The sequence below is a fragment of the Aulonocara stuartgranti genome (assembly GCF_965226115.1).
Source record: "Aulonocara stuartgranti genome assembly, chromosome: 12".
In the NCBI taxonomy this organism is placed as follows: domain Eukaryota; kingdom Metazoa; phylum Chordata; class Actinopteri; order Cichliformes; family Cichlidae; genus Aulonocara; species Aulonocara stuartgranti.
In genome coordinates this window covers 30,045,598-30,072,500 of record NC_138948.1, presented here as the reverse complement: position 1 = coordinate 30,072,500, position 26,903 = coordinate 30,045,598, and the positions used below count along the sequence as shown (strand labels likewise).

General features: G+C 41.8%; 2 protein-coding genes across 3 annotated transcripts in view; both read right to left on the bottom strand.

Moving 5' to 3' along the window:
• The window catches only part of LOC309719084 (TNF receptor-associated factor 2-like), a 36,370-nt gene extending 10,268 nt beyond the window's left edge, over nucleotides 1-26,102 (bottom strand). Inside the window, exons 1-7 of one of the 2 annotated variants that reach the window (XM_082554940.1) lie at nucleotides 25,900-26,102; nucleotides 25,581-25,775; nucleotides 20,752-20,830; nucleotides 20,311-20,409; nucleotides 3,125-3,286; nucleotides 2,128-2,202; nucleotides 1,925-1,999 (exon numbers count right to left, since the gene is read on the bottom strand). In XM_082554940.1, coding sequence (XP_082411066.1) covers nucleotides 1,925-1,999; nucleotides 2,128-2,202; nucleotides 3,125-3,286; nucleotides 20,311-20,409; nucleotides 20,752-20,830; nucleotides 25,581-25,775; nucleotides 25,900-25,928 — 714 coding nt within the window. In that variant the 5' untranslated portion in view covers nucleotides 25,929-26,102. The remainder of the gene's footprint in view (nucleotides 1-1,924; nucleotides 2,000-2,127; nucleotides 2,203-3,124; nucleotides 3,287-20,310; nucleotides 20,410-20,751; nucleotides 20,831-25,580; nucleotides 25,776-25,899) is intronic. The other variant, XM_082554941.1, reaches the window with a different exon arrangement.
• On the bottom strand, nucleotides 6,506-8,440 carry LOC309719095 (uncharacterized protein). Its single transcript, XM_082554961.1, has 2 exons — nucleotides 7,961-8,440; nucleotides 6,506-7,072 (listed from the first exon to the last, which is right to left on the bottom strand). Exons 1-2 carry the CDS (start codon nucleotides 8,218-8,220, stop codon nucleotides 6,802-6,804), a joined length of 531 nt encoding a protein of 176 aa, XP_082411087.1. The 5' UTR covers nucleotides 8,221-8,440; the 3' UTR covers nucleotides 6,506-6,801.
• Nucleotides 26,103-26,903: the final 801 nt, after the last annotated feature.

The window sequence follows — 26,903 nt, the reverse complement described above, 5'->3', positions numbered from 1 at the left end:
GGCTTAACTTAAAACTAGTACTGAAATCATGTTGAATCATTTTTTTCTTTATTGTTTTTAATTGGCTTGTTCAAATGGTTAGACTTAAGATCTGAGACTTTGCTTCAGATTCTTAACGGCAGATCACTGGGTCTGTGAGAAACTTGATTTAAGATGCACTAGATCAGCAACCAGTTAGGAACAGGCTGCAAGCTGCAACAAAATCATCTACTGCCAATGTTTTGTTGGCAGATTCCACAGCTGGTGGTTCAGATAGAATCCAGTTTGGAAGCAGTGGCTAGAATGCCATATAACACATCAAACTCAAGGCCTGCAGCCCAAATGTGGCCCGCCAAATCATTTATATGGCCCACAGGAGCTTGTGCATGATTGTCTTAAAATAAGTTTACTATATGCTGCTTAAAAGCGCACATTGACCATAAACTACATCTCCCACAATGCCCCCGGTACTGGGGGCAAGAGTGATGTACTGCCAGATCTGTTATTTAAATATACGTGTGGTATCCACAGAAACTCCGCTAAAAACTCATAAATCCATTTCAACGATCACCAAAAAGCCAAAACAGCACAAGATTAAAGAGCAGGTAAACAGATTCCGCAAAAAGATGTAAACACAAAGTGTGGATCCCACGTACAGGACATGCCCTTTGGGTGCAAAAAGCCGACATTTCACAGATTGCGAAACTTCAGATTTCTTCACTCTCCAACCAAAACTCACTCAACCAGCAAGAAGACAAGATCACGATCACGTTTGAAAAACATTATAATGAATTCTCACTTTCTTTCTTTCCCTCTTTCCCTCACCACCATCTCTCCGTGTGCTTTGAGACTAGTTTCCCATCACAACTCTCTATTTTCTGCCTTACTTGCTTGCTTATTATGCACCTGTCTACCGTTGTGTACAGTGTTGTCAGCAACTGTTTTTGTTTTCCAAAAAAAAAATAACACCTGACAAGAAAGTCTCATTTCTGCTACTCAGTGCCAAATAAATTTCAACGGTCACAATTTATGCCAAACAGCAAACCGCTTAGCTATGTGTCTAATAAAACCTCTGTAACTTTGTGAAAAACACAAAAGTTTATGTTTTTCACTTTCTACTATTAAAATCTCTGATTTTTATGACTACAGTTAAAAAACAACAACAAAATGGACAATCTGGACAATGAGCTACCAGAATTTGTAATTTTACACACTTTTTTCTTACTATTTAAGCCTGCCATATAACACCAATTGTGACATGGACATTATTAACAACTAGTAATAATAATACCAGTTGTTAACAGCAGTCCAACAACTTTCTTCATTCATCATTTATATTTTCACTCAGTATTTATAATAATTCAATACATTTCTATCAGAGCCTGTCACAAAGAAGGTTATCAACACACTTTTCAGCATAGTTTTTGTTGTGGAAATGAGCCCTGTCTCTACTGATGTGAGCCTACATCAGTGAAAGGATGAATGCTGCAATCAAAATTTTATTGTGTATAAACCAACTGTCCTTTAGAGAAAGTCTTAAAAACCCAATAGCTGAATACTTCGTATAGGCACTGTGCTAATATACAAACAGGCTTCCTACTCAACATCACAGTATTTGCATACAGGTGGGTAGCAACCAACTCTTCAACTGCTGAATAATATAATACCTTGGCTTTACATTATATGCAAACCACTGCGGAATATTCATACACTTTTTTAATAGAGATTTTACACTGCCCAACCTTTGTCAAATTATGGTTATTTTAGTAAAGAAATAAGGTACTTACATTTTGTTGTTTTAGTTAAAACTGTTGGAAAAATTTAGTCTGCTACATGGAAGATTTAGTTGAATTTTGCCAAGGTATTAAATGATTCAATAGTTATGATGTTAACAGGTGATCAGGTGATACACATACAGCAAATTCTGACAAAAATGTCTACTTACAGACGTATCGCAGCCAACAACATGAAATCTGCATGGAGCTTTAAATTTACTGCAGAACTTAATATGGTCCACATACTGCAAAACAAAAAATATGAAAGAAGCTAATGATCTGTAGAATACGGTGTAGAATTTGATCCCTAGCTAAATGGCAAATGAGATTAATCTAACAGAATTATGAAAAAAAATTTAAATCTCTGCAGTACCTTTTCTCTGGGGATCTTTTTCTTCGCACAACCTTCACAAATCATTGGATACTTTGGACAGATCTCATCATGAGCCTGAAAAAATAAGTAGATCAGAATAAAAGAAAACACTTCTCGTCCAGCTCCTTGCCTTAACTATTTAACTTAACACCAGTTTAACTATATAGATGCCTTAAGGCATGCAGAGGTAGTTCATACTGATATAAGAAAATTACATAAATTAGCCAAATTAGATGTTATTGTTGTTAGTCCTGTTTGTAGATGTACAGATGACTATCACTGAAATACCACAATATGGGTGAAAGCTCATTCAGTGGTTACTGAATTTACTCAATGGTCATTTATGAATAGCTTTAAAGGTAAATATATCTTTGTTTTCCTTTTATTTCACTAAAACTATATTTGTATCATATCTGTGTGCTTGAATATGTCTGAGAAGGGTAAATTTAAACCCAAATGTAATGGCACAAAAACAAGTGTTTACGGGTATGTGGTGACAATGAGTCAGCATTTCAATTCAATTCAGTTTTATTTATACAGCACCAAATCACTACATCAGTCGCCTCAAGGTGCTATATTATTGTAAGGTAGACCCTACAATAATACATACTGAGAAAAACCCAACAGTCATATGACCCCCTATGAGCAAGCACTTTGGTGACAGTGAGAAGGAAAAACTCCCTTTTAATAGGAAGAAACATCCGGCAGAACCAGGCTCAGATCATTTCCCATGAAATATTGGACACACTTGCCATATACTTCTACATATCTTATACTTCACTGATGACTAAGTGCTGAGACAAGATGGCCATAAGATAAGGCTGAATACCATGGAAAACGTAATAAGCAAAGGTTGAGATTACAATATTTTATCATATGCATTTAATCACATATACTGCATCATAACATAAACGTCAACTAAATTAGCATCATGTTAATGTTTCAGAATGCAACAGCTCTTTTTATGATGCATTACTGTAACAGAGAGAAGCCTGACCTTGATATTCTTTAACAGGAAGGGTTCTTTGCAGTATTTGCAGTTGAGCGTTCTCTCCGGACACTCTCTCTCATTGTGGCGTTCCTGCTCATTGGCTCTCATGAGCTCTTTACAGGAAGGACAGAGGATGATCATGAAGTCACAGTTGCCCTCGTGGCTGGCCTGTAGGTGACCAAAACAACTTTACATATTGTCCAATTACTGTATGATAAAATTGTTTGTACGGTTAACTTGATGACGTTACAATGAGCAGATATAGTATTATGTTGTATCTCACATGAGGCCAAGTTAAACCCTTTTGAGGTGAGAATACTGACCAGGTAATAAAATAAAATAAAACATGTACAAAAAGTTGTTAAAACCATTTTAGAAGAACATACTCTAATTTTTCAGTTAGAAGTTGCATGACTGAGCCAAGTTCAACACTAGGCAATAGTTCAGTCGACCAGAACAGCCTTAATGAGTAGTCACACTACAGTGGAAAAGCAATCAAGATCCAAGATCTGCCTTACTGCCCCCTGGGAAAATCTCTCTTGTTGCCACATAGAACCCATTCCAGTCACATAAAATGCATCCATCCAAAAAGTGCAAAAGTTCATATGGGTAATGATGAAAAAAATATAAGTGTAAGAGTAAACTCCTGCAAATACAGACATATAAATGGTAAATGGCCTGCATTTGTATAGTGCTTTACTCAGTCTAAGGATCCCAAAGCGCTTTACACTACATTCAGTCATTCACCCATTCACACACACATTCACACACTGGCAATGGTGAGCTACGTTGTAGCCACAGCTGCCCTGGGGCACACTGATAGAGGTGAGGCTGCTGGACACTGGCGCCACCGGGCCCTCTGACCACCACCAGTAGGCAAACATATATACAGTGGGGCAAAAAAGTATTTAGTCAGCCACCGATTGTGCAAGTTCCCCCACTTAAAATGATGACAGAGGTCAGTAATTTGCACCAGAGGTACACTTCAACTGTGAGAGACAGAATGTGAAAAAAAAAATCCATGAATCCACATGGTAGGATTTGTAAAGAATTTATTCGTAAATTAGGGTGGAAAATAAGTATTTGGTCACCTCAAACAAGGAAAATCTCTGGCTCTCACAGACCTGTAACGTCTTCTGTAAGAAGCTTTTCTGTCCCCCACTCGTTACTAGAGATAGCACGATACCACTTTTTTATGTCCGATAGCGATACCGATATCATAAATTTGGATAACTGCCGATACCGATATGAATCCGATATAGTGTTTTTTAATAAACAAAACTGTTTTTTAAATATCTTGCTGCATTTTGTATAAGTTCATACTCAAGTTTAAAACAACAACTACACTAAAGCTATTCTGTTATACCTGTATGCAAAAAAAAAATTTCATAGTACAGCAATACTGATCAATCTAATAAACTTAAACCTACACCATCCTCCCTATTCTGGTATTTTAAAGAGTACTTAGCATAAATATTAAGCAACCTAACTAATAGGGTTCCAACTCCCAGCAACAACAAAAATAAATAAATAAAAAATAGGGAACCACCCCTCACGCTCCAACTCATGATGCTTAATCGACGTAATCAACCTTAATTTGATGCAGTGTGAAAAAAAATGCACAGAAATCAATTATTTTTCAAGAAATATTAAATAGATTCAACATCTTTCTTCAACAAAATTGCAGACTGCACAGATGGTACCTTCCCAAAGGAAAAAGTACTATAGCTTACTAGGGTATATATATTACGGTGTGTTCACACCGAACGCGATGGACGCGAATAGAGCGTCAGGTTTACATGTAAAGTCAATGGAAAGGCGCGATGACGCGCGATTGCGGGTCCCGCGAAAATTCGGAACCAGATTTGCGTCGCGAAAACGCCAAAACGCGTGAAACGCGCGTCAGTGTAGCGCGTCTGGCGCGTTTGACTCGCGAATAAAACCACGCGCGTGAGTTTTTGTGTTGCATTTTGTGCATACGCGCGTTTCGCGTCTACCGCTCGAGTTGGAAAAATCTGAACTCCAGCGTCAAATCGCGCCGCGACAACCAATCAGGAGCCTGGTGACGTGGCTGTTACCTAGGTCAAAGGGGCAGCCAAAGCCTTTCATACTTCAATGGAGGGGAAGGCTAATCAATGCGGTAGCAAACAACTCGGAGCTGTACAACACCAGCTGCTTTCAGTACCGAGACAGGAATAAAAAGGACCGAGCTTGGAGGAAGATATGTGAAGAGATCGGGCAACCTGGTAAGTTCATTCATTTCTCTTTTGAAAGTTTTCACTGACCCGGGGAAGCCGCACAAAAGCTAGCAAGCCACCGCTATTTTCCCACTGACGTACAAATACCGTTCTGCTTTTATGCATGTTGTCATTTAGGAATATATTTTATTGTTTATTAATAAACAGCACACAGTGGTCCCGCTGTTCATCCGTCACTGCTTTGCTTTTTCGCTGATTTTTTATTGCACAGTACAGCATTGCATTCTGCAGCCTGATTGACAAATCTCCTGCGCTTGCCAAATTTATCACGTTTGGTTTTGATAACCATCGCGTCCAATAGAAAAAACAGCACAAAAACACCCATAACTATGAGCCTCATTCGGAAATACACACCTGCACCGTGAGGGAAAAAGGCGCACGAAAGTGGCGGGCAGATGAAGACAAACCGCGGCATAATAATACTTTTACGTTTTGCAATCTACAAAGGTTTGCACTTTGAGAATCAATTGTGAGAACTGTGACCAGGGGCTAGTTATTCTGAGAACCCCTGCAATAAATGAGGGACCACTGTCTACTCTACGATTATTATATCCAACCTGTTAACATTTAATACTGTATTGATAGAACCAACTGATTCTGCAGCAGAGCATCCCCAGTCCCTGAGCTCCTGCTGCTGCACCCACAGATATGTACAGCAAGCACTGATACCTTTTTAGTCGGTGGGATTCCCTTGTGATCACCTTTACTAAATATCTACAACCAATCTGATTATATCCTGTTATTGGTTTTTTTTTTTCAATGTTGAAATTAAAATCTAGTAGCAGCCTTCTCATTTCTTTGTGTTTTGTGCTGTTTTACAGGCCCACAGAGGAGGACGGCTCCGAGGCAGATGAGGGACGGGTCCCAGGACGGTCCATCGGCGGTGGAGCTGGCCATCCTGGAGTCCCTGAAGAGGCCACACCAGTCTCCAATGGAGCATTTCCTCCTCAGCCTTGTTCCTGCTCTGGAGAGCAGCTGGTCCTTTTTATTCCTGTCTCTCTGTAAATTCTTATATTTTATATATTTATGTTTAATGTTTTTCTGTTTGAGACTTTTAATATTATTTCAAATAAATGTTTATAATGACTAATGTCTCAGTTCTACTACACAGCAAATGTTGGCACACAACTTGACACATGTAGAATTTATTTCATATTATACTAATGACAAAATATACTGATACAGTGGGATGCAGAAGTTTGGGCAACCTTGTTAATAGACATTATTTTCCTGTATAAATTGTTGGTTGTTACAATAAAAAATGTCAGTTAAATATCATACAGGAGACACACACAGTGATATTTGAGAAGTGAAAAGAAGTTTACTGGATTTACAGAAAGTGTGCAATAATTGTTTAAACAAAATCAAGCAGGTGCATCAATTTGGGCACCACAAAAAAGAAATGAAATGAATATTTAGTGTATATCAATGTGTGTGTCTCCTATATGATATATGGGGTGCCTTTGTCTGGATGTGCTTCCCATCCAGAGCTGCACAGCACAGAGGAAAGTTCCAGCGCTCCTGGAATCCCTCTGTGATGGACCGCCAGTCTCCAGGTGAAGGCACAGCCATGAAGTCGTCCACTAGACAGTCCCAGATGGACGTCGCTGCCTGGGGGGTGATGTGGCTCACCGTGGACACACCGACTCTGAAACTGAACGCGATGGTCCTGAAGGAGTCCCCGGTGACAAGGAACCTGGACAAAATTGTTCAAAATCAGTATTATGTGTACTGCAGTTACAAAATACATTATTCAAATTCCAAAATACTTTTGTGATGTCAGATTTAAATCACAAAACATGAATCTTACATAAAACCTTTTGTAATTATAAGGATAATTACAAAATGTATATTAGATAATATCTAAAACAGTTGTGTTTTGTTTTAACTTTAACATATCATAATTTGATTGGTAGCAACTTTTGCCACTACAGTGAGCCAATCACTCACAATTCCTAAACATGTCAATCAGGTAGGAATTAAGTAAGACATTAATAGAAATAAAGAGTTGTGTGTTGACATGTAGCCCTTTCCTTGCTTAAATCATTAATATTTTTGAAAAATTAATCTGTGATAAGACATAGCTTATCAAGATAGAACCATGTAACTAGAAATGAACCAAACTGTTCAGTTTTATCTAACTCTGTTTTAATAAAGGCTGTGACCCCTGCTATAGAGTCTGACAGCTGCAGGGATTATATACAAATATTCAACTATCCCAGAATTAAACCAGGTCTAAATAAAAAGGAGTGAGTATCACTACAAAGGTTAACTCAGTGGTCCTAATGCTACAGTTTGATATCAGCAAACACCGAGCGCATACATTGATGTGACACCACAGCCATGCTATCATTCAAACACTGATAACAGCATAAATCGAATTAAATCGGGGCTTGATGAGAGCTTCTGAGTATCACTAGAAATATTATAAAGAGTCGTCTCTGTACCACAGTTTGCTTTCAGTAAACACCGACAGCATTCACTGTTAGCATAGCACATCCATGTTAGCAGTGTATAACTGGATGGATTAGCATATTAGCACAGATATCAATAAAGGACTACCGTATTAAATAGTTTTACTAACCTCAGGCAGACGGACAGGCGCTCTGCAGGTGGGATTGAGCGCCTGTAGTTGGTGTCTAGGCGGGCAATGCTGGGACCGACGAGGGAAAGCAGGTCCTCAAACTGGCCGACGGTGATAGCGCTGGAATCGGCCGTCATCCAGGCGCAGCTCCTGGAGCAAGTGGTGAAACTCACCAAACTGCTCATGCCTCTGGAGGACCTGATGGACCCAGGTACGGCGAGGACGTCTTTTACGCTGCTGCTCTGCTCTCCACAGTACATAGAGAAGGGAGACTCTCTCTTCAAGCGCTAGCTCGATAGCTGCCATCTTGCAAAGATACCGGTCTGGCACAACTCCCTCCCACATTCCTCCCACATTTCCGGTTCACGCGCGTCAAAATATGATATTTTGACGCGCGATGGATTTTTCTTGGACACGCGTTGAGACGCGAATGTACACGCGTCAAATTAGGGGCGTTTGGGGCGTTTTATTCGCGTCCATCGCGTTCAGTGTGAACACACCGTTAGACTTAATAACTATATACAGTAATTGACTTCTATTCATTTTACATCAAATTAAAACTTTGGGTGTAAGATAATTATTTATTAAAAGCTAGACATTTTAAATGAGAATAAGAAAGAAAAGTATGTCTTTGTGCCCCCTTTTCCCTGTTAATGCCCTATCGGCCCCCCTGGCTAAACTTTGCTAGATCCGCCCCTGCACAGTTACCAGCGTCAGCTACGTAGAAAAAGATCCTCGAGTAGAAAGTAATATTAAATAAATTCTAACAACAGCTGATCAAGCTTAAACGTGCTGCTGTTGTTTATCCGCTGGTTTCCTCTTTCTGGTGCAAAGTGGGCCAAAAGCAAACTAGAGACACGGACTCGCGACAGAAAAGCCGATCAGCTGATCGTTAAGCAGTTTCATGATTGAAGTAGCAGCAAGAAGAGGCAGTCGCTCCATATATCGCTTGTTAAGCTTAACGCAGGAATGCTTTACAAACATTCAGAGATGGACTTACACACTTGCTTTACTTCTCTTGGGATAACTTTGTCGGAGATGAAATGCCGGGTTGCTAGCGAAGCTCCAAATGCTATCCAGACCACTGACAGGTCGGCATGCCACAGCCGCTCTATCACGTGATGCATACTGCTCCGACGTGCTAACGTTCTGAGGTGAGTTACGGTGTGTTGCAAGTTTTGTGAGGTGCTTTCGTGATATTTAATGGATCGGATTACATTTTTTATTTTTCTCCGATATCCGATCCAGTAATTTAGGTCAGTATCGGACCGATACCGATACGTAATATCGGATCGGTCCATCTCTACTCGTTACCTGTATGAATGGCACCTGTTTGAACTCATCATCTGTATAAAAGACACCTGTCCACAGCCTCAAATAGTCAGACTCCAAACTCCGCCATGGCCAAGACCAAAGAGCTTTCGAAGGACACCAGGAAAAGTATTGTAGACCTGCACCAGACTGGGAAGAGTGAATCTACAATAGGCAAGCAGCTTGGTGTGAAAAAATCAACTGTGGGAGCAATCATCAGAAAATGGAAGACATACAAGACCACTGATAATCTCCCTCGATCTGGGGCTCCACGCAAGATCTCATCCCGTGGGGTCAAAATGATCATGAGAACGGTGAGCAAAGATCCCAGAACCACACGGGGGGACCTGGTGAATGACCTGCAGAGATCTGGGACCAAAGTAACAAAGGTCACCGTCAGTAACACACTACAACGGCAGGGAATCAAATCCCGCAGTGCCAGACGTGTTCCGCTGCTGAAGCCAGTGCATGTCCAGGCCCGTCTGAAGTTTGCCGGAGAGCACATGGATGATACAGCAGAGGATTGGGAGAATGTCATGTGGTCAGATGAAACCAAAGTAGAACTTTTTGGTATAAACTCAACTCGTCGTGTTTGGAGGAAGAAGAATACTGAGTTGCATCCCAAGAACACCATACCTACTGTGAAGCATGGGGGTGGAAACATCATGCTATGGGGCTGTTTTTCTGCCAAGGGGACAGGACGACTGATCCGTGTTAAGGACAGAATGAATGGGGCCATGCATCGTGAGATTTTGAGCCAAAACCTCCTTCCATCAGTGAGAACTTTGAAGATGAAACGAGGCTGGGTCTTCCAACATGACAATGATCCAAAACACACTGCCCGGGCAACAAAGGAGTGGCTCCGTAAGAAGCATTTGAAAGTCCTGGAGTGGCCTAGCCAGTCTCCAGACCTCAACCCCATAGAAAATCTGTGGCGGGAGTTGAAAGTCCGTGTTGCTCGGCGACAGCCCCAAAACATCACTGCTCTCGAGAAGATCTGCATGGAGGAATGGGCCAAAATACCAGCTACTGTGTGTGCAAACCTGGTAAAGACCTATAGTAGACGTTTGACCTCTGTTATTACCAACAAAGGTTATGTTACAAAGTATTGAGTTGTATTTTTGTTATTGACCAAATACTTATTTTCCACCCTGATTTACGAATAAATTCTTTACAAATCCTACCATGTGGATTCATGGATTTTTTTTCACATTCTGTCTCTCACAGTTGAAGTGTACCTCTGGTGCAAATTACTGACCTCTGTCATCATTTTAGGTGGGGGAACTTGCACAATCGGTGGCTGACTAAATACTTTTTTGCCCCACTGTACATACAATATATACTGTACATATATAGATATGTCACAAAACTGGTTATTCCAAATTAACAAATGATACTCAAATCAAATCAAATCACAATCAAATCACTTTTATTGTCACATCACATGTGCAGGTACATTGGTACAGCACATGTGAGTGAAATTCTCGTGTGCGAGCTTCACAAGCAACAGAGTTGTGCAAAACACAATAACGTAAACAAGCAAAATACAAGAATGGCTACATCTGAAACTAATAAATATATGTACAATATATAATAGTATATGCATTTCTGGATGTGTATACTAAATATTTTTCTACGTGTGTGTGTGTGTGTGTGTGTGTGTGTGTGTGTGTGTGTGTGTATACACATATTTTACAAATTAAATAGAGTAAACAATAAATAAAATATATAAAAATATACAGAGTTGAGACATGTGCAAAACAGTGGCATTACTGTACAGTATGGAGTGCATAATGTTGAAGTTCCAGTAGTGAAGCTGAGGTGTCTATGACGTGTTCAGCAGTCTGATGGCCTGGTGGAAGAAGCTGTCTCTCAGTCTGCTGGTTCGGGACCGGATGCTGCAGAACCTCCTTCCTGAGGGAAGTAGTCTGAACAGTTTATGGCTGGGGTGACTGGAGTCCTTGATGATCCTCCCCGCTTTCCTCAGGCAGCGCTTCCTGTAGATGTCTTGGAGGGAGGGAAGCTCACCTCCAATTATCCGTTCAGAGCACCGCACTACTCGCTGGAGAGCTTTGCAGTTGTAGGCGGTGCTGTTGCCATACCAGGTGGTGATGCATCCAGTGAGGATGCTCTCAATGGCACAGTGATAGAAGGTCCTGAGGATGCCAAATCTTTTCAGTCTCCTGAGAAAGAAGAGGCGCTGCTGCACCTTCTTCACTGTTTTGTTTGTGTGTACTGACCACGTAAGATCCTCAGCCAGATGTACACCAAGGAACCGGAAGCTGCTCACTCTCTCCACAGCAGCGCCGTTGATGGTGATGGGGGTGTGTACTTCTCTGCACCTCCGGAAGTCCACTATCAACTCCTTTGTCTTTGCGACGTTGAGTGTGAGATGGTTGTCTTGACACCAGTGGGTCAGGGCGCTGACCTCCTCCCTGTAGGCCGTCTCATCACCGTTGGTGATAAGACCCACCACTGTAGTGTCGTCCGCAAACTTCACAATGATGTTGGAGTTGTTAGTGGCTGTGCAGTCGTAGGTGTAGAGTGAGTATAGGAGAGGGCTCAGTACACACCCCTGTGGAGCACCAGTGTTCAGTGTGATGGGGGATGAGGTGATGCTGCCCAGTCTGACCACTTGGCGTTTGTCAGACAGGAAGCTAAGGATCCAGCTGCAGAGGGAGCTGCTCAGTCCTAGATCCTGCAGTTTCCTGTCCAGCTTCGAGGGAACGATGGTATTGAATGCTGAGCTGTAATCTACAAACAGCATTCTCACATACATGTCTCTCTTCTCCAGGTGTGACAGGGCAGTATGTAGTGTCAGGGCTATGGCATCATCAGTGGACCTGTTGTGGCGGTATGCGAACTGTAGAGGGTCCAGTGAGTCGGGTAGTGCAGAGCAGATGAAGTCCCTGACCAGCTTCTTGAAGCATTTGCTTACGATGGGGGTCAGGGCTACAGGTCGCCAGTTGTTCAGTGAGGAGATGGTGGAGGATTTGGGTACAGGGACGATGGTGGCCATTTTGAAGCAGGCTGGGACTACAGACAGAGAGAGGGAAAGGTTGAAGATGTGTGTGAACACTCCAGCCAGCTGAGCCGCGCATGACTTGAGGACGCGGCCGGGAATCCCGTCCGGACCAGTAGCTTTGCGCGCGTTCACCTTCCTGAAGCACTTCCGCACATCCTCCTCAGACACAGTGTGTGCACTGACGTCATCCGCGGTGCGCACACTGTCCGGTCTCATGGTGTTCGCTGTGTCGAATCTAGCGTAGAATACGTTTAGATCCTCACACAGAGAGGCCGTGGTCTGCGGTGTGCTGGTTTTCCCTCTAAAGTCTGTGATCGTGTTTAGTCCCTGCCACATACTACTGGTTCAATGTCATCATTTCAGAATGCATTGGTTCTGCTCGGCTGGTTCCACTCTCCGTTTACATCATTGATTTAAAAAAAATAACCATCTGTTGTCACCACAGGTATAATTAATTACTTAATTTCTTTCAATTAGAGCTGGGCGATAGAACGATAACAATATGTATTGTGAAATAACTTTTTCTTGATAGAAAAATTAAACTATTGCGATAGGCCTCATCTCGCTTGTCCTCTTAAAAAAAAAAAAAAGGACAGCCAATGCAAATTAAGTAGTGCAGAGCCGAACCAATCACAGCCGCAGCGTCACGTCACATGACTTGTTACGTACAGCACAAGTGCCAAGCCGCACATGTGTATTTGTTTGGGAAGCAGCCAGCTGCCGTGCCGCCTGGGTAATGGAGGAAATGAGTGTGCTGACTAGAGAAAAATCAACCGAGAGCGTGACCGAAGGTTACCGAAGAGAACACAGATGATGGTTCCAATGCCGGAGAGATTGCCGGAAGAGCCATAGAAGTTCCGTAGTGTGAAGGTGTATAGGATAAAGGTCTAATCATCTCTTAGTTTAGTCAGATTGCACAGAGTGTATATATTTGTTAATAATTTGAATCATTTTGGATAAGGATAAGTGCAAGATAATGGGGAATTTCAGTTTTTACTTTATAATTTGTTTAGCGTAAGATTTACAGTTAAATTGTATTTTTTCTTGCCTTATTTAATTTGTACGTACTGTTCCTTTAACACACGGTAACTGTGCACGGGGGGAGTGTTCGCGACAGGCAGTGTGGAGCTACGGGGGCTCTTTTCTGGAAGCGCTGGGTGAGAGAGTATTTGCCTCAGCTTCAGACACGGCAGAAGTGGACACGGGTGTCTAGGAACTTTGTGCCTGGAGACATCGTTTTGCTCGTGGACGAAACAGCACTGAGAAACTCTTGGCTCATTGGTAGAGTCACTCAAGCCATGCCGGATGAACATGGCCTTGTTTGCAGGGTTCGTGTGAAGACCAAGACCAGTGAACTCGATAGACCGATCACTAAGGTCTGTCTGCTCCTAGAAGCAGTATGAGTCAGTGGTAAAGGCTGGACTCCCACGGTATGTCATGTACTGGTGACCTCTGACATCAGAAGAAAGAAGAAATTATGTTCTAAGGACTGAATGCCTATGTTGTTGAACTTGATCATTGTGCCAAATTGTTAATAATTGTTTATAAGTTTATAGAACAATTAGCGGTCGGGAATGTATAGGATAAAGGTCTAATCATCTCTTAGTTTAGTCAGATTGCACAGAGTCTATATTTCTTAATAATATGAATGATTTTGGATAAGGATAAGTGTAAGATAATGGGGAATTTCAGTTTTTACTTTATAATTTGTTTAGCGTAAGATTTGCAGTTAAATTGTATTTTTTCTTGCCTTATTTAATTTGTACGTACTGTTCCTTTAACACACGGTAACTGTGCACGGGGGGAGCGTTCGCGACGGGCAGTGTGGAGCTACGGGGGCTTTAACTAGCTGTGGAGAAAAACTGTTTCTTACCGTGTTTGCAGTGTACAGGAACATTCAAATGGATCACTGTATTTCAAACTGTGGAAATAAATGTTTGCCTGTTTGTTTTTCAACTACAAGCGGACTTTGTGGATTATGTTCAACTGCACTAAGACACGCGTACGGCCCGACTACCAGCTAGTGCTTCCGCGGTAATAGAAGGTATTTCGGCTATTTCAAGTCTGACAAAAAACAGAGTAGCGCACACTGTTGTGCCAAAAGCAAGTCTGGAAATACAATAAAGCGGTGCATGCTCAATCTCTGACTGGAAGCGCTAATTCGTCATTCGGCTTTTGTCAGACTAAAGTAACTGTTAAAACTGTTTGAAAAGCTAAGCTATACAACAAGGAGAGATTGAGAATTTCCTTTTAGTTCTCAGTTTATTTGATATTGACAAAAGTTAGTCAATTTTGTCTGTTCTTCTGTAAAACAAACTAGGATTTATTTTTAGAATTAATATTTTGTTTTTAAGTGGAATTGACAATTATTCTGTTTTGTTTGTTGTATTTTGAAACTTAAACGCTTTAGCGGCTGCCTTTTGTGTAGTTTGCAATATTTGCCTTTATTTATCTGAAAAAGTCTCATGTTCCTTAAGTACATCTACCCTGTTGAACTTATTATGGGAAATAAATATTTAAATCAAAACAAGCTGCTGATTATTTCACATTTTACTTGTGAGCAACGGCACATTTAAATCCTACAAATATAGTTATTTGGCTTATATCGTGATATATAGCGTTATCGCCTGAAATGAAAAAAACATATCGTGATATGAAAAAATCTTATATCGCCCAGCTCTACCTTCAATACAAAAATATTTTGTTTGTCATGGCTTACACAAGTAAAATTAACACAGAACTTAAAATGACTATATGAACACAAAAGTCATACCATTTTTTGTGTGCCAGATACTCCTCAACAACATAAAGTGGCTCCTGACAATTGACCATAAGGATCCAAGCCACCAACAATTAAAATTTTATATGAACCATGTCAGAATAAACAGTGTATATTACCCAACAGATATTATAAAAACAACACTATAAAGTAGGGGCAGTTTGAAATGCTGATAGAGTGTGTATATATGCTTAGGTCTGTCTCAGTATTTCAGGATTGGATATGTGACTGGTGAGGGTTGACGGGGGCCTGAAATGGTGAGAGTGTGGGTGAGAGCAACACAGGTCAGTACAGTACCATGGGTGGATTTCAGCAAAACCCACAGCGGGGTGAGCCTGATATACGTGTTGACCAATGAATGGGTGGGTATGTGAACACACAGGTCTCTACAGGTATTCACAGCCAGTAATAAGACACATCTTCCCCTCCTTCAGAGTAACTTGAATCCCAACTCCGTGCCCGTTCTGCTGATTTTGAGGGATCTGATGACTTCCTCATTTTCATCTGTGGCTTTAATCTATTTGCAGCAGGACTGTGTGGGCTCAATTGGCAGGTCATTCACCTGTAGCAGGAGGTTGCGGTACCTCCTGCTACACCTTCTCTCTCTGGGCATAATCTATAGACAGGGTTGTCCCCTATCTGTTCTTTCGCAGTGTAGATGTCCTGTTACCAACAGGGGTCTAAGTTGCACAGGACCTCCTCTTTCAATGAGGTTGTGTACAAGAACTATATCCCCACAATGGAGGGCACTCTTGTCATAAAGTCCTTTACAATAAGAGCTCGTTGCCCGTTTGCATTTGCTATTCAGTATACCTGAATCATTCCTGTCCACTTCTTGGCATAACCACTTGGTGTTTCAGCCTCCTGATCTTTAGAGTCCAAAAAGGAGGTCAATGGGGCGACATAGATGATGGCCATAAAACAAGTAGTAGGGGAAGAGCCCTGTAGCCTCATGCTTTGTACAGTTGTACACATTAATGATATGTGGTAGGTGGTCTTTCCAGTTCTCCTTTTCTTTTTCTCCCAGAGTCCATAGCATTTACAACGCAGTGTGCAATTTAGTCTCTCTGCCAGGTTTCCCCTGGGGCTCTTGAGTGACCAATACCAGATAACTGCCTGAGGGTGATGTTTGGTGGGATATTTGAACCTGGGGATGTAATCATTGAGAGAGAAAAAAACAAAAACAAAAAAACAACAGCGGCTGCCTTGCCAGCTTTGTTTTTGGTTGGGTCGGCCTAGGCACTTATACAGTCCACCCAAGGAGTTATGAAAGCTGTCAAGCACCTTAATTGTTCTACTATGAAACCTTAGTGGTAGGTCTGATCCAATATCAAAAACTAGCTGCATGACCATGAGTCAGTGGAGTCCGAGGGAGGGGGTGTCAGTCGCTCACTGTTTTGTTATTCAAAAGCCGATAATCAACAGAGGTGTAGGGAGCTACGGTTGTTCCTCACACATAAGAATGGGGCAGAACAGGGTGAATCAGACTTAAAAATCCATCTTTTTACCAACAGTTCTTGAAAATCTTCTTTTACCTCAAGCCTTTGAGCTGTGATTGTTTTGGTTTGTGTGGAAACAGTCTTTTGTGTCTCTGGTGGGCCCATCTTAATAAGGTTGGTAACATGCTGAATTGTACCGAGAAGTGTTCTCCTTGGTAGTGTGATCTCTTGTTTTGAGTGGTTAGAGATCGGGACCTTGACACAAGGGTGACTGGAGTTCTGGACCTCCAGAAGGCCATTCCCTGAACTCAGCTGTGCTAGGACACTGTCCTCCTCTGTAGGTTATTACAAAACAAGGGGATCGGAGATGTCAAAGTTTGGGGGTACTCTGCACAACACCTGTACCACTCTTCCAGTTGGAATGAGAATATTGTTTGTCCTACTCTTACTGTAGCTGGGTCACAATATTTACTTGCCCAAACTGGGTGAAACAAACAATGGCCATCACCTGTTCTTCCCCCCATCACAAAGGCATTGCATAAGAGGTTGAAAACTGTGGCAATGGCATCACGTAGGGCTGCACGATTTTGCATAAAATGAGAATCACGATTTTTTTGCTTAAAATTGAGATCACGATTCTCTCACGATTTTCTTTTCCAGTATAAACATTTATTGCACTTATTAACTGCACATCGACTTCGTAACAGTTGAGACTGAACATAAAAACAATAAATAAACATAAAAACAACAAATGTCTGACATTTTGTCGTTGCCGCAAAATGTTGTACAGCTTGAAATTCCGTCTCCACCGTTGCTCGACACTGCGTGTATAGAGCAGGTAGTGCAACAATAGAAAAATAGTTGCGGGACGGCACTGTGTAGCGTTTGTCTAGGGTGTTGATCATTTTCCTAAATCCCTCGTTTTGCTCAGTGTTGATGGGAGCCATATCTTTGGTCAGGTGATAAGTAATAGCCTCCGTAATTTCTTTGTGCCTGCGGGAGTTCGACGGGTATAGGGAAGCGCTGTATAAGGTTCCCGTTATTGATGTTTGAGTGGTTGACCGGGACGGATTTTCTCCTGTCACTTTCTCGTCATCCCTGACGTGCTCTCCATTGTTTTTTCCCTGCCAATTTTAGCAGCCAGCTTCTGTATCACGTGGTATAAGGCTCCGCCCTTGTCATTTGTTGAGCAGGAAGAGTGAGCGCTTGTTTTCATGCAGATTACGTCCCAGATCAAAATGCGGTACAATCGTCGTTGTTAGGTTTTGTATTGTTGATTGTCATTTATGCTTAGAAATATTTAACCATAGATGCTTAGAGGTGTATAATCAATTGTGTAGTGATAAGTTGTGTGATCTTTAACAGGCTACAGAGGCTTGGTGTGCATTCCACACCTACATCCTGGGAGCATGAGAGAGGTCATACCTTCTCTTATTGTTTTATGGTAGGATTAACGTAGTTACGTCTGTTTTAGTCTAAGTGCTTTTTGTGTATAAATGAACTGCTGGACTTCCTTACTGTGTTATCTAGGATGAGGGGGGGTCTACCCTCTTCCTGACCAAGGATGTTTGCTTGTGTGCTTTTATGACCCTTTGATCAGCAGTACCCCCCCCCCCACACACACACACACACACACACACACACACACACACAGGCAAGGTACTCTTTGTGTGTATGTAGACATCACATGTTAATGAACCTATGCATATTCATGTAACCTCAATAAAAGGACAGTGGTACGGGAGAACGGACGAGAGCAACTGGGGTCAAGTGGAGGAACGGCACTCTGTCCGGTCTCTCCCGTGCACGAGTAACATGAAGAACTTTGCCTATTTGTGTCTTGCTTAGCAGTGTAATTATATTGTCTTCAACGTTCCAGCGGATGGGTTCAAGCTACAAACCTATCAGTCGTCTTCTTTTTTTTCCCTTTTTTTTCCTTTTTTTTTTTTTAAATCGTCATTTGGAAATGAGATCGCACATAAGTATGAATTGAGATCGTGATTTTCTAACAATTAATCGTGCAGCCCCAGCATCACCTTAAAGTTCTTGTCTCTTGATGAGCACATCAGCTCCTAGTAAAGTCTGGGGCAGTGACAGCTGGCTAACCAAGAAGGGGGCTTGAATGGTGAGATTGGGATTGTTATTCCCTGCCAAGTTGACGGTGAGCTCTACCCAACAATCATAGGAGATGTTTTGGACATTAACTGCATAAAGATCAAGGTCTTCATCAAGAAGTTCTTGACGTGGTCTTACTGTATAATTGAGAATGTGGATGTCGGCTGATATGATTTTAGCTGCTTGGGTTCAATGCTTACTGGAAGGCCCTGCTGACAGGCTTCTGGCTTTCGCTTAAAAAAAGACTGTCTTGTTTCCCTGAAATTTGGTATGCTTTAAGCATCCCACTGCTTAGTGTCCATGATCTCCACACACAAAACAATGGTTTCATTCCTGCAGGTTTCAGACAATGGGCTGTTTTCCCTCTTCCCCTGCTCTGCCAGCTGTCAAATGGCCTGAAGGTCTCTTTCGTATGTTGTGTCTCTTGTTTTGTTATCACCCTGCCAACCTCATGTTTTGTAGCGTTGTCATCTTTTGGCAGGGGAGTTGTCCTAGTCTACGCTGGATCTGCTTCTCTCTTGTTTGTGCCACAATAACAAAGGACACTAGTTCAATGTTGTCCTTCCCAAATTTCCTCTGAGGGCCGGGGGATGACATGCTGAACTGTTGTCCTCTTATTGACCAATATAAAGAGCACTGGTCTCTAAATGCTATTGACACCCTTTTCTCAATGAGAAGTCTGGGCCCTGGAGGGACTTTCCCTGCCGGATACACGATGGACGGGTGGCAGACATGGAGGATCGTGTGCCTGGCGGGACTGTCGATTGAGGACGCTGAAGATATCTACCTATTCGGAACCATGATAACAGGGTTCTTGCTGATCGGAGTTGGCTTGGCCCTGGCTTGTTGGAGAATTAAGAAAGCGGAACCGGCTGTTCAAACCCCCCCAAGGCTGCCCGCTGGGATTGAAACGATGGGACGAGGTGCGGCTTCTCAGAAAGGACTCACTGAATGCAGCATGGTTAAGAGCTTGGAAGCGCGAACGGCTGCAGTGAAGGCTCACTGAGTACCTCTGAGCGTACATTGGATTACATCAGGGAAGAATCCACTCGGAACAACACCTCTGGGCGGAAGCTGGATTACATCGCGGATCAGTTGGCTGCGGTCGTGAGGTCTCAGAATCTGCTCTGTGAGCAAAAGACTGAAAAGACCACAGAATTGAAGGTAAATAACATCATGAAGAAACTCGCAGCTATCCAACGGGAGATTGAGAGACCAGTGTCGGTGTCGGAGTGTTAAAAACAGCTTGAAATTCTCATGAGTTGTTTGTAAAAGAAAAATCACCATTATAATGCGGCTACCCCTTTGACGCCAGCTGTGGGCTCAAGGCCGGAGCCGAACAAACACTCCCTGATAACGACTGTCACGATGTTGTGCTGTGGACATTAGGTGCTTTTTGTGCAGAGGAGTTTTTTTGTTTCCTGTTCTCATGCTATCCTACCATGGAAGTACAGCATGAGTAGAGGTCTCTTTTTTTCCTCTTGTACTTTCCCATTGTAGTGTACATTTCAGTGTTTTTTCTGTAACGCTACCAATCTCCGACTTGTATCCCCATGTAATGTCTGTGTTGTGTGTGTAAGGTCGGGGGGGGGGGGGGGGGGGGGGGGGCACTGCAGGGCAACCTGCATGTGGCGAATAAAGCTTTGATTGATTGATTGATTGATTGATTGATTGAAATCACCTCAAATTCTTTGACAGTTCCAGTCCATATGCATCCTTCATTGGGACAGACAGCTGCCAAGGCCTCCACTTCTCTGCGGGCTGCATTGTCAGGGAAAGCCTGGGTGGGAAAAAAAGGAGGTTGTTGTCAGTGTTGTTTGGTTTGCATCTTCAGTTCAGATTAAGCCAGGATGCACCAATTTCATTTTTCAGGGAGATTCAGGACATATGGTCAGAGGATAAAATGGCTATAGCTGTTCCATCTGTTGTTGTTACTGCTAAGACCTATAGAGCAGTCACAAAGTTTCTGTTGTGTTGGATCTAAACTGCAGGCCATTAGATTTGAACAGAAACAATGACCATGACATTACAGTGCTTTATAAAAATTCCAAACCAGGCCAAACTCTATTAAGAAAACTGCTAAAAATGCTAATAAAGTGGAACTGTAATAAAATGTACTTACACCACCTTGCTTAAGGATCGAGGTGGGTTCCTCAAACAGGTCTTCTTTGATGCATGCACTGCATTTCTGTGGTCCACAACTTCCAAAGAGAAAAAAAAAACACACATAAATAATAAACACTGTGGTAGGGCTGGGCGATATATCGAGTTTTTTAAAAATATCGATATATTTTCATACGAGATATAAGATGTGACAATATCGTTTATATCGATATAGTCTATGTTACGTTATAATTATACTTGTGGAGCCGCAGGTTTGCCTCTCTTTCGTCCACTTTTGTCTCTACGCAACGTTACTCGGCCTGGCCTCTCCTTCACTGAACACAACTCCCCCTCCCCCATAGCTTCACCTGCAGGCAATGACAAGATGAAAGCGGAAAATCTCCGTTAGCGAGTTACCGTGCGTGGGGCTGGATGGCGTCAACGTGTTAGCGAGCTAACCGCGCTAACGAGCTAACCACGCTAACGACATGCAGCCAGGAGGGGCTGCACGGACTAAAATCCTTTCATTTTCTCAAAAATCGACAGCGCGCCTTATGTATGAATTCTGGTTGTGCTTACTGACCGCGAACCGATTTTATGTGGGACACAGCGCTCAGCAATCTGTCAAAAAATGTTTTAATATGACTTTGCTAAGCTACGGAGCTGCACCACTTGATGGATTGTCGGAGGATTACGGCTACCGAGGAGGAGCCTCGCGGAGTGATACGTACTGTGTGTATAAGGACCACAAATGGCACCTGTTCAGAGACGTGGTGCAGCTGTGAAATCTGTCTCTTTGTTATTATGCTCAGCGTCTATTAGTTTACATTTTGACTGCACAATTGTGAGCTTTTTGTTATGCACAAAAACAACATTGTTTTCTTTTATTTATGGACCATGATTATTTAATAAATGCTGATAATTTATTTTTGAGTAATTTCTTCATGTACATCTACGCTGTATGTAAATAAAAGTGCCCGTGTGACATCTGGGACACAGTGTGACTAAGAACTCTCTTTTTGTTCTTAACTTATGGCTTTAAAAAAAAAAACAATCGAGATATATATCTTATATCGCCATCCAGCTAAAAAAAATCGAGATATGAATTTTGGGTCATATCGCCCAGCCCTACGACTGTGGCAATGTCAAACTACCATTGAACATTTGGCATACAATGCCTCAGTAAGTATAACATACAGTGGGGCAAAAAAGTATTTAGTCAGCCACCGATTGTGCAAGTTCCCCCACTTAAAATGATGACAGAGGTCAGTAATTTGCACCAGAGGTACACTTCAACTGTGAGAGACAGAATGTGAAAAAAAAAAATCCATGAATCCACATGGTAGGATTTGTAAAGAATTTATTCGTAAATCAGGGTGGAAAATAAGTATTTGGTCACCTCAAACAAGGAAAATCTCTGGCTCTCACAGACCTGTAACGTCTTCTGTAAGAAGCTTTTCAGTCCCCCACTCGTTACCTGTATGAATGGTACCTGTTTGAACTCATCATCTGTATAAAAGACACCTGTCCACAGCCTCAAACATTCAGACTCCAAACGCCGCCATGGCCAAGACCAAAGAGCTTTCGAAGGACACCAGGAAAAGTATTGTAGACCTGCACCAGACTGGGAAGAGTGAATCTACAATAGGCAAGCAGCTTGGTGTGAAAAAATCAACTGTGGGAGCAATCATCAGAAAATGGAAGACATACAAGACCACTGATAATCTCCCTCGATCTGGGGCTCCACGCAAGATCTCATCCCGTGGGGTCAAAATGATCATGAGAACGGTGAGCAAAGATCCCAGAACCACACGGGGGGACCTGGTGAATGACCTGCAGAGAGCTGGGACCAAAGTAACAAAGGTCACCGTCAGTAACACACTACAACGGCAGGGAATCAAATCCCGCAGTGCCAGACGTGTTCCGCTGCTGAAGCCAGTGCATGTCCAGGCCCGTCTGAAGTTTGCCAGAGAGCACATGGATGATACAGCAGAGGATTGGGAGAATGTCATGTGGTCAGATGAAACCAAAGTAGAACTTTTTGGTATAAACTCAACTCGTCGTGTTTGGAGGAAGAAGAATACTGAGTTGCATCCCAAGAACACCATACCTACTGTGAAGCATGGGGGTGGAAACATCATGCTATGGGGCTGTTTTTCTGCCAAGGGGACAGGACGACTGATCCGTGTTAAGGACAGCAGAATGAATGGGGCCATGTATCGTGAGATTTTGAGCCAAAACCTCTTTCCATCAGTGAAAACTTTGAAGATGAAACGAGGCTGGGTCTTCCAACATGACAATGATCTAAAACACACCGCCCGGGCAACAAAGGAGTGGCTCCGTAAGAAGCATTTGAAAGTCCTGGAGTGGCCTAGCCAGTCTCCAGACCTCAACCCCATAGAAAATCTGTGGCGGGAGTTGAAAGTCAGTGTTGCTCGGCGACAGCCCCAAAACATCACTGCTCTCGAGAAGATCTGCATGGAGGAATGGGCCAAAATACCAGCTACTGTGTGTGCAAACCTGGTAAAGACCTATAGTAAACGTTTGACCTCTGTTATTGCCAACAAAGGTTATGTTACAAAGTATTGAGTTGTATTTTTGTTATTGACCAAATACTTATTTTCCACCCTGATTTACGAATAAATTCTTTACAAATCCTACCATGTGGATTCATGGATTTTTTTTTTCACATTCTGTCTCTCACAGTTGAAGTGTACCTCTGGTGCAAATTACTGACCTCTGTCATCATTTTAGGTGGGGGAACTTGCACAATCAGTGGCTGACTAAATACTTTTTTGCCCCACTGTATGACCTTAACTCAACTTTGTCTGAACACTCAAAATACATGCCGTGGTCTTCAAGTATGATGGCACAATACAACAACTATAGGTTGAAAAACAACTAAGAGCTGGAAGAGGGTGAAAATCCAATAAGGCCTACATTTTTCAGATTAGAGCACTATATTTATCTGAAAATGACATAATTGAAAATTTCAAGGTCATTTATAAAGGGGAAAAATACAGAAATGTGATACTTTAAAAGGCACCTATTCTGAATTCTCTAATATTTGGTCAAACCCAATTGTAAACTTTTATTGAAAACAGCCTAAAATCTCTTAGGGAATCTTTCTTGTAGTTTTTTTAAACTAGCCTTCAGGACTAGTTCTCCAGGCTTCTTTAAGGGCTTTCTAAAGCTCTTCTTTGGATGTTGGCTGCCATTCATTTTGCTGCCTGTCAAGATGAGTGTTTCTATAATGCTGAGTTCCAAGCTTTGGGGAGGCTAGTCAATGATAGTCTTCCATTGTGTTTTTCTATCCAGACATGCATTTATTACACAGACAGTTTATTTCAAGTCAGTCTAGTACTGCACATTGTATATTTTACTCTTACAATGGTTAAACATGGTGAAATGATCAAATAGTACCATAAGAATATGTGTAAATCGAAAAGAAAAGCACCTGTGTTACACTTTTTTTGTTGGCTCTGTATAATGTCAGGAGGTGAGGTGTGGTGAGGTACACAGCATTGGAAACAACCACTCTGTGTTTGGAAGGGGCAGCCAATAGGAAGAAACGTGGTTTTAAATGGAGAGGAGATGCAACACATTGCTTTACAGATGAATTGAGGGGCTGGATTAAGGCCCAGGAGTAACACAAATAAGGATCCATTTAAAATACCGGAAAGCTACATTAGTAAAATATTGAGCTCGAAAATAAGCAGAATAGATGCCTTCTTACTTTCAGAAGACTATTTTCTCTTTAATCACTCACACAAACATGATTTGTGTTGAATTTCTTTCATAGGTATATTAATCCAGTTTTATTTTTTATTTTTTTTACACCTACAAATGCAAAGAAAGACAAGCATTTGTGAAAAAGTTAGGGTGTGTGTGGGGGGGTGTTGTCCCACCTCCCCCTCTAGGTAAATAAAATGAGCACACTCATTATATCTTAGATTAGATTACACACAATAATTAGTAAAAGTCAGAAGTGAGTGTAGAGCACAGATGGATGTCTAACACCTTAGGATCTGTGAAGTTAAATAACTGATTCATTCTTGAGAAACAAGTCATCTAAAACATAAGTGAAACTGAAATTGCTCTGTGTCATCACACACCTGCGCAGTGTGAGAGAAGAAAACAGGTGAGTCACTACAAAGGTCCACTCGCGGTGCTTTAACCCTGTGTTTTTGTTTCTGTACCACTATAAATCCAGAAATATATACATTTAAAAATGCACTCCTTATTACTGCATTTGAAAATATAAAACATATAAAACAATACTAGTAAGAAATACTAAACATATATAAATCTATGAACAGCTGGTCCTTCTTGAAGCCTGAGTCGTTAGGTCACCCGAATTTTACCTTGAAAAAACTGGCAACTTTATTTTGGCACACTTACTAGACAACAGACGCAGGGAGATAATACATTTTAAAGACACTGAGAGGTGCCAGACCTTCTAGTGAATTCGGCACAATACCGACCTGACAGTACAATAAAGCGCTGTCAGGTTCAACTTCTCGAAATGCACACCCCTGGCTGGCTCCTGTGTCCTGCCGACCCCAGCAGAGGTTAGCAGGACGAGACTACGAGGACACCTAGCCAGTCTATCGCACATAGACAAGTTGAGATATTATTTAGATAAGGACGCTATTCATTTATCACCTGTAGGTTCAGTTTAGCTGTATTTTGTTTGTAATTCAACTCTCTTTGTGCAGGCATACAGCGTTACACGTGTCAATAAATGTTACATGGATAGATATTTGAACGAAGGCTGGTGACGGGATCTGAATGCTTATTTTGGGCTACATATATCTAGCTAGCTCACTAGCATCCAGGACTACTCACCTCACAATTTTGTTGAAACAGAACGAACAAAAGCGGTGACCGCATTGGGCTTGCAGGGGCCTTCTCAGGATTTTCTGACACGAGTTGCACAAATGCTTATCCTCCAGGTTGTTAGCCAAAATTTTCTTTGGGAAGCCCGGTTTGTTACCTTCCAGGGAAGATGGTGGAGACGGCTCCTGTGCAGCCATTATTCCCCTTGAACAATATCGGGGTACTCAGCGGGGTGTGTTCAAGATAGCAAACACAGCTGAATATGACTGTAAAAATACCCGCAAGCAACGACTCATTGCTCTTTAGCAATTTATTAAAGCGTGTATACCTGCTTTGTTTATGAACAAATGACGACATCTAACTCCTCATCTGCATTGACAAACACGTCCAGGCGTTTTCATGTGATAAAAGTGACAGCTGAGGATGCTGCGCTTTACTGTAAGTTGCTACGTCTGCCGCTAGGTGCCGCAAGTCCAAAAGAAGAGCATCTGTGTCATCAGGAAGCTGGCTGGGATAAATTGGACGGTCTAGATTCGACCACCACGACAGCCGCGGCAAGCTAACTGCACTTAATCTCGGAAGTACTATAGTTACGTCTTGAAAATAAAAGCGAAAATCGGCAATCGGTTGTAATGTGAGAAAGTAAAGAAAATGGATCTTGTTCTACCCTAAAGCTGTCTGAAACTGTGCACATCCACGTGGAAAATAGCAAAATCATGAGACTTACCAGGTATTATGTGTTAATTCTCATTAGTATACACAATTCAAGTGAACTATTGCCCAGACTTCATAAAATAACTAAATTCATAAAATATTCTTTAGTTTGGTTATCGTAATTGTATTTCAACCAAACTCGCTTTCTGGTAAATTAGTATATTAGTATATTAGTATTAGTATTAGTATCTGTAAATTGATTTATTAGCTCATAAATGACCAACACCAAACACGTGGATTTTAGTAGTTACAGTTACCTGACATAAACAGTATAAAAGATTAAAGCTGCATTCTATTTCATGGTAAGTAGGGGGCAACTCCTTTGGTTGCAGTAAGACTTTTAGTTCTATAGAAGTCTATGGGAAAATAACCATCTGTGATGTCAGTAAACACTTTACTGATGACTTTATGGGCTTAGTCACTAGTTTCAGGTAATGCTGAATAAAACATGAGCCCAAATTGATTACTCATTATTGGAGTTCAAGGAAAAAACGAGAATCATCCCTGTGCTCACTGGATAATAATTTATGAGTCACAAGTTGTCAGTCAGTAAGCAGGAGATTTCACATTCAGAGGCAGCCCAATACAATCCAGATTGTATTGGTTTCACAATATGTG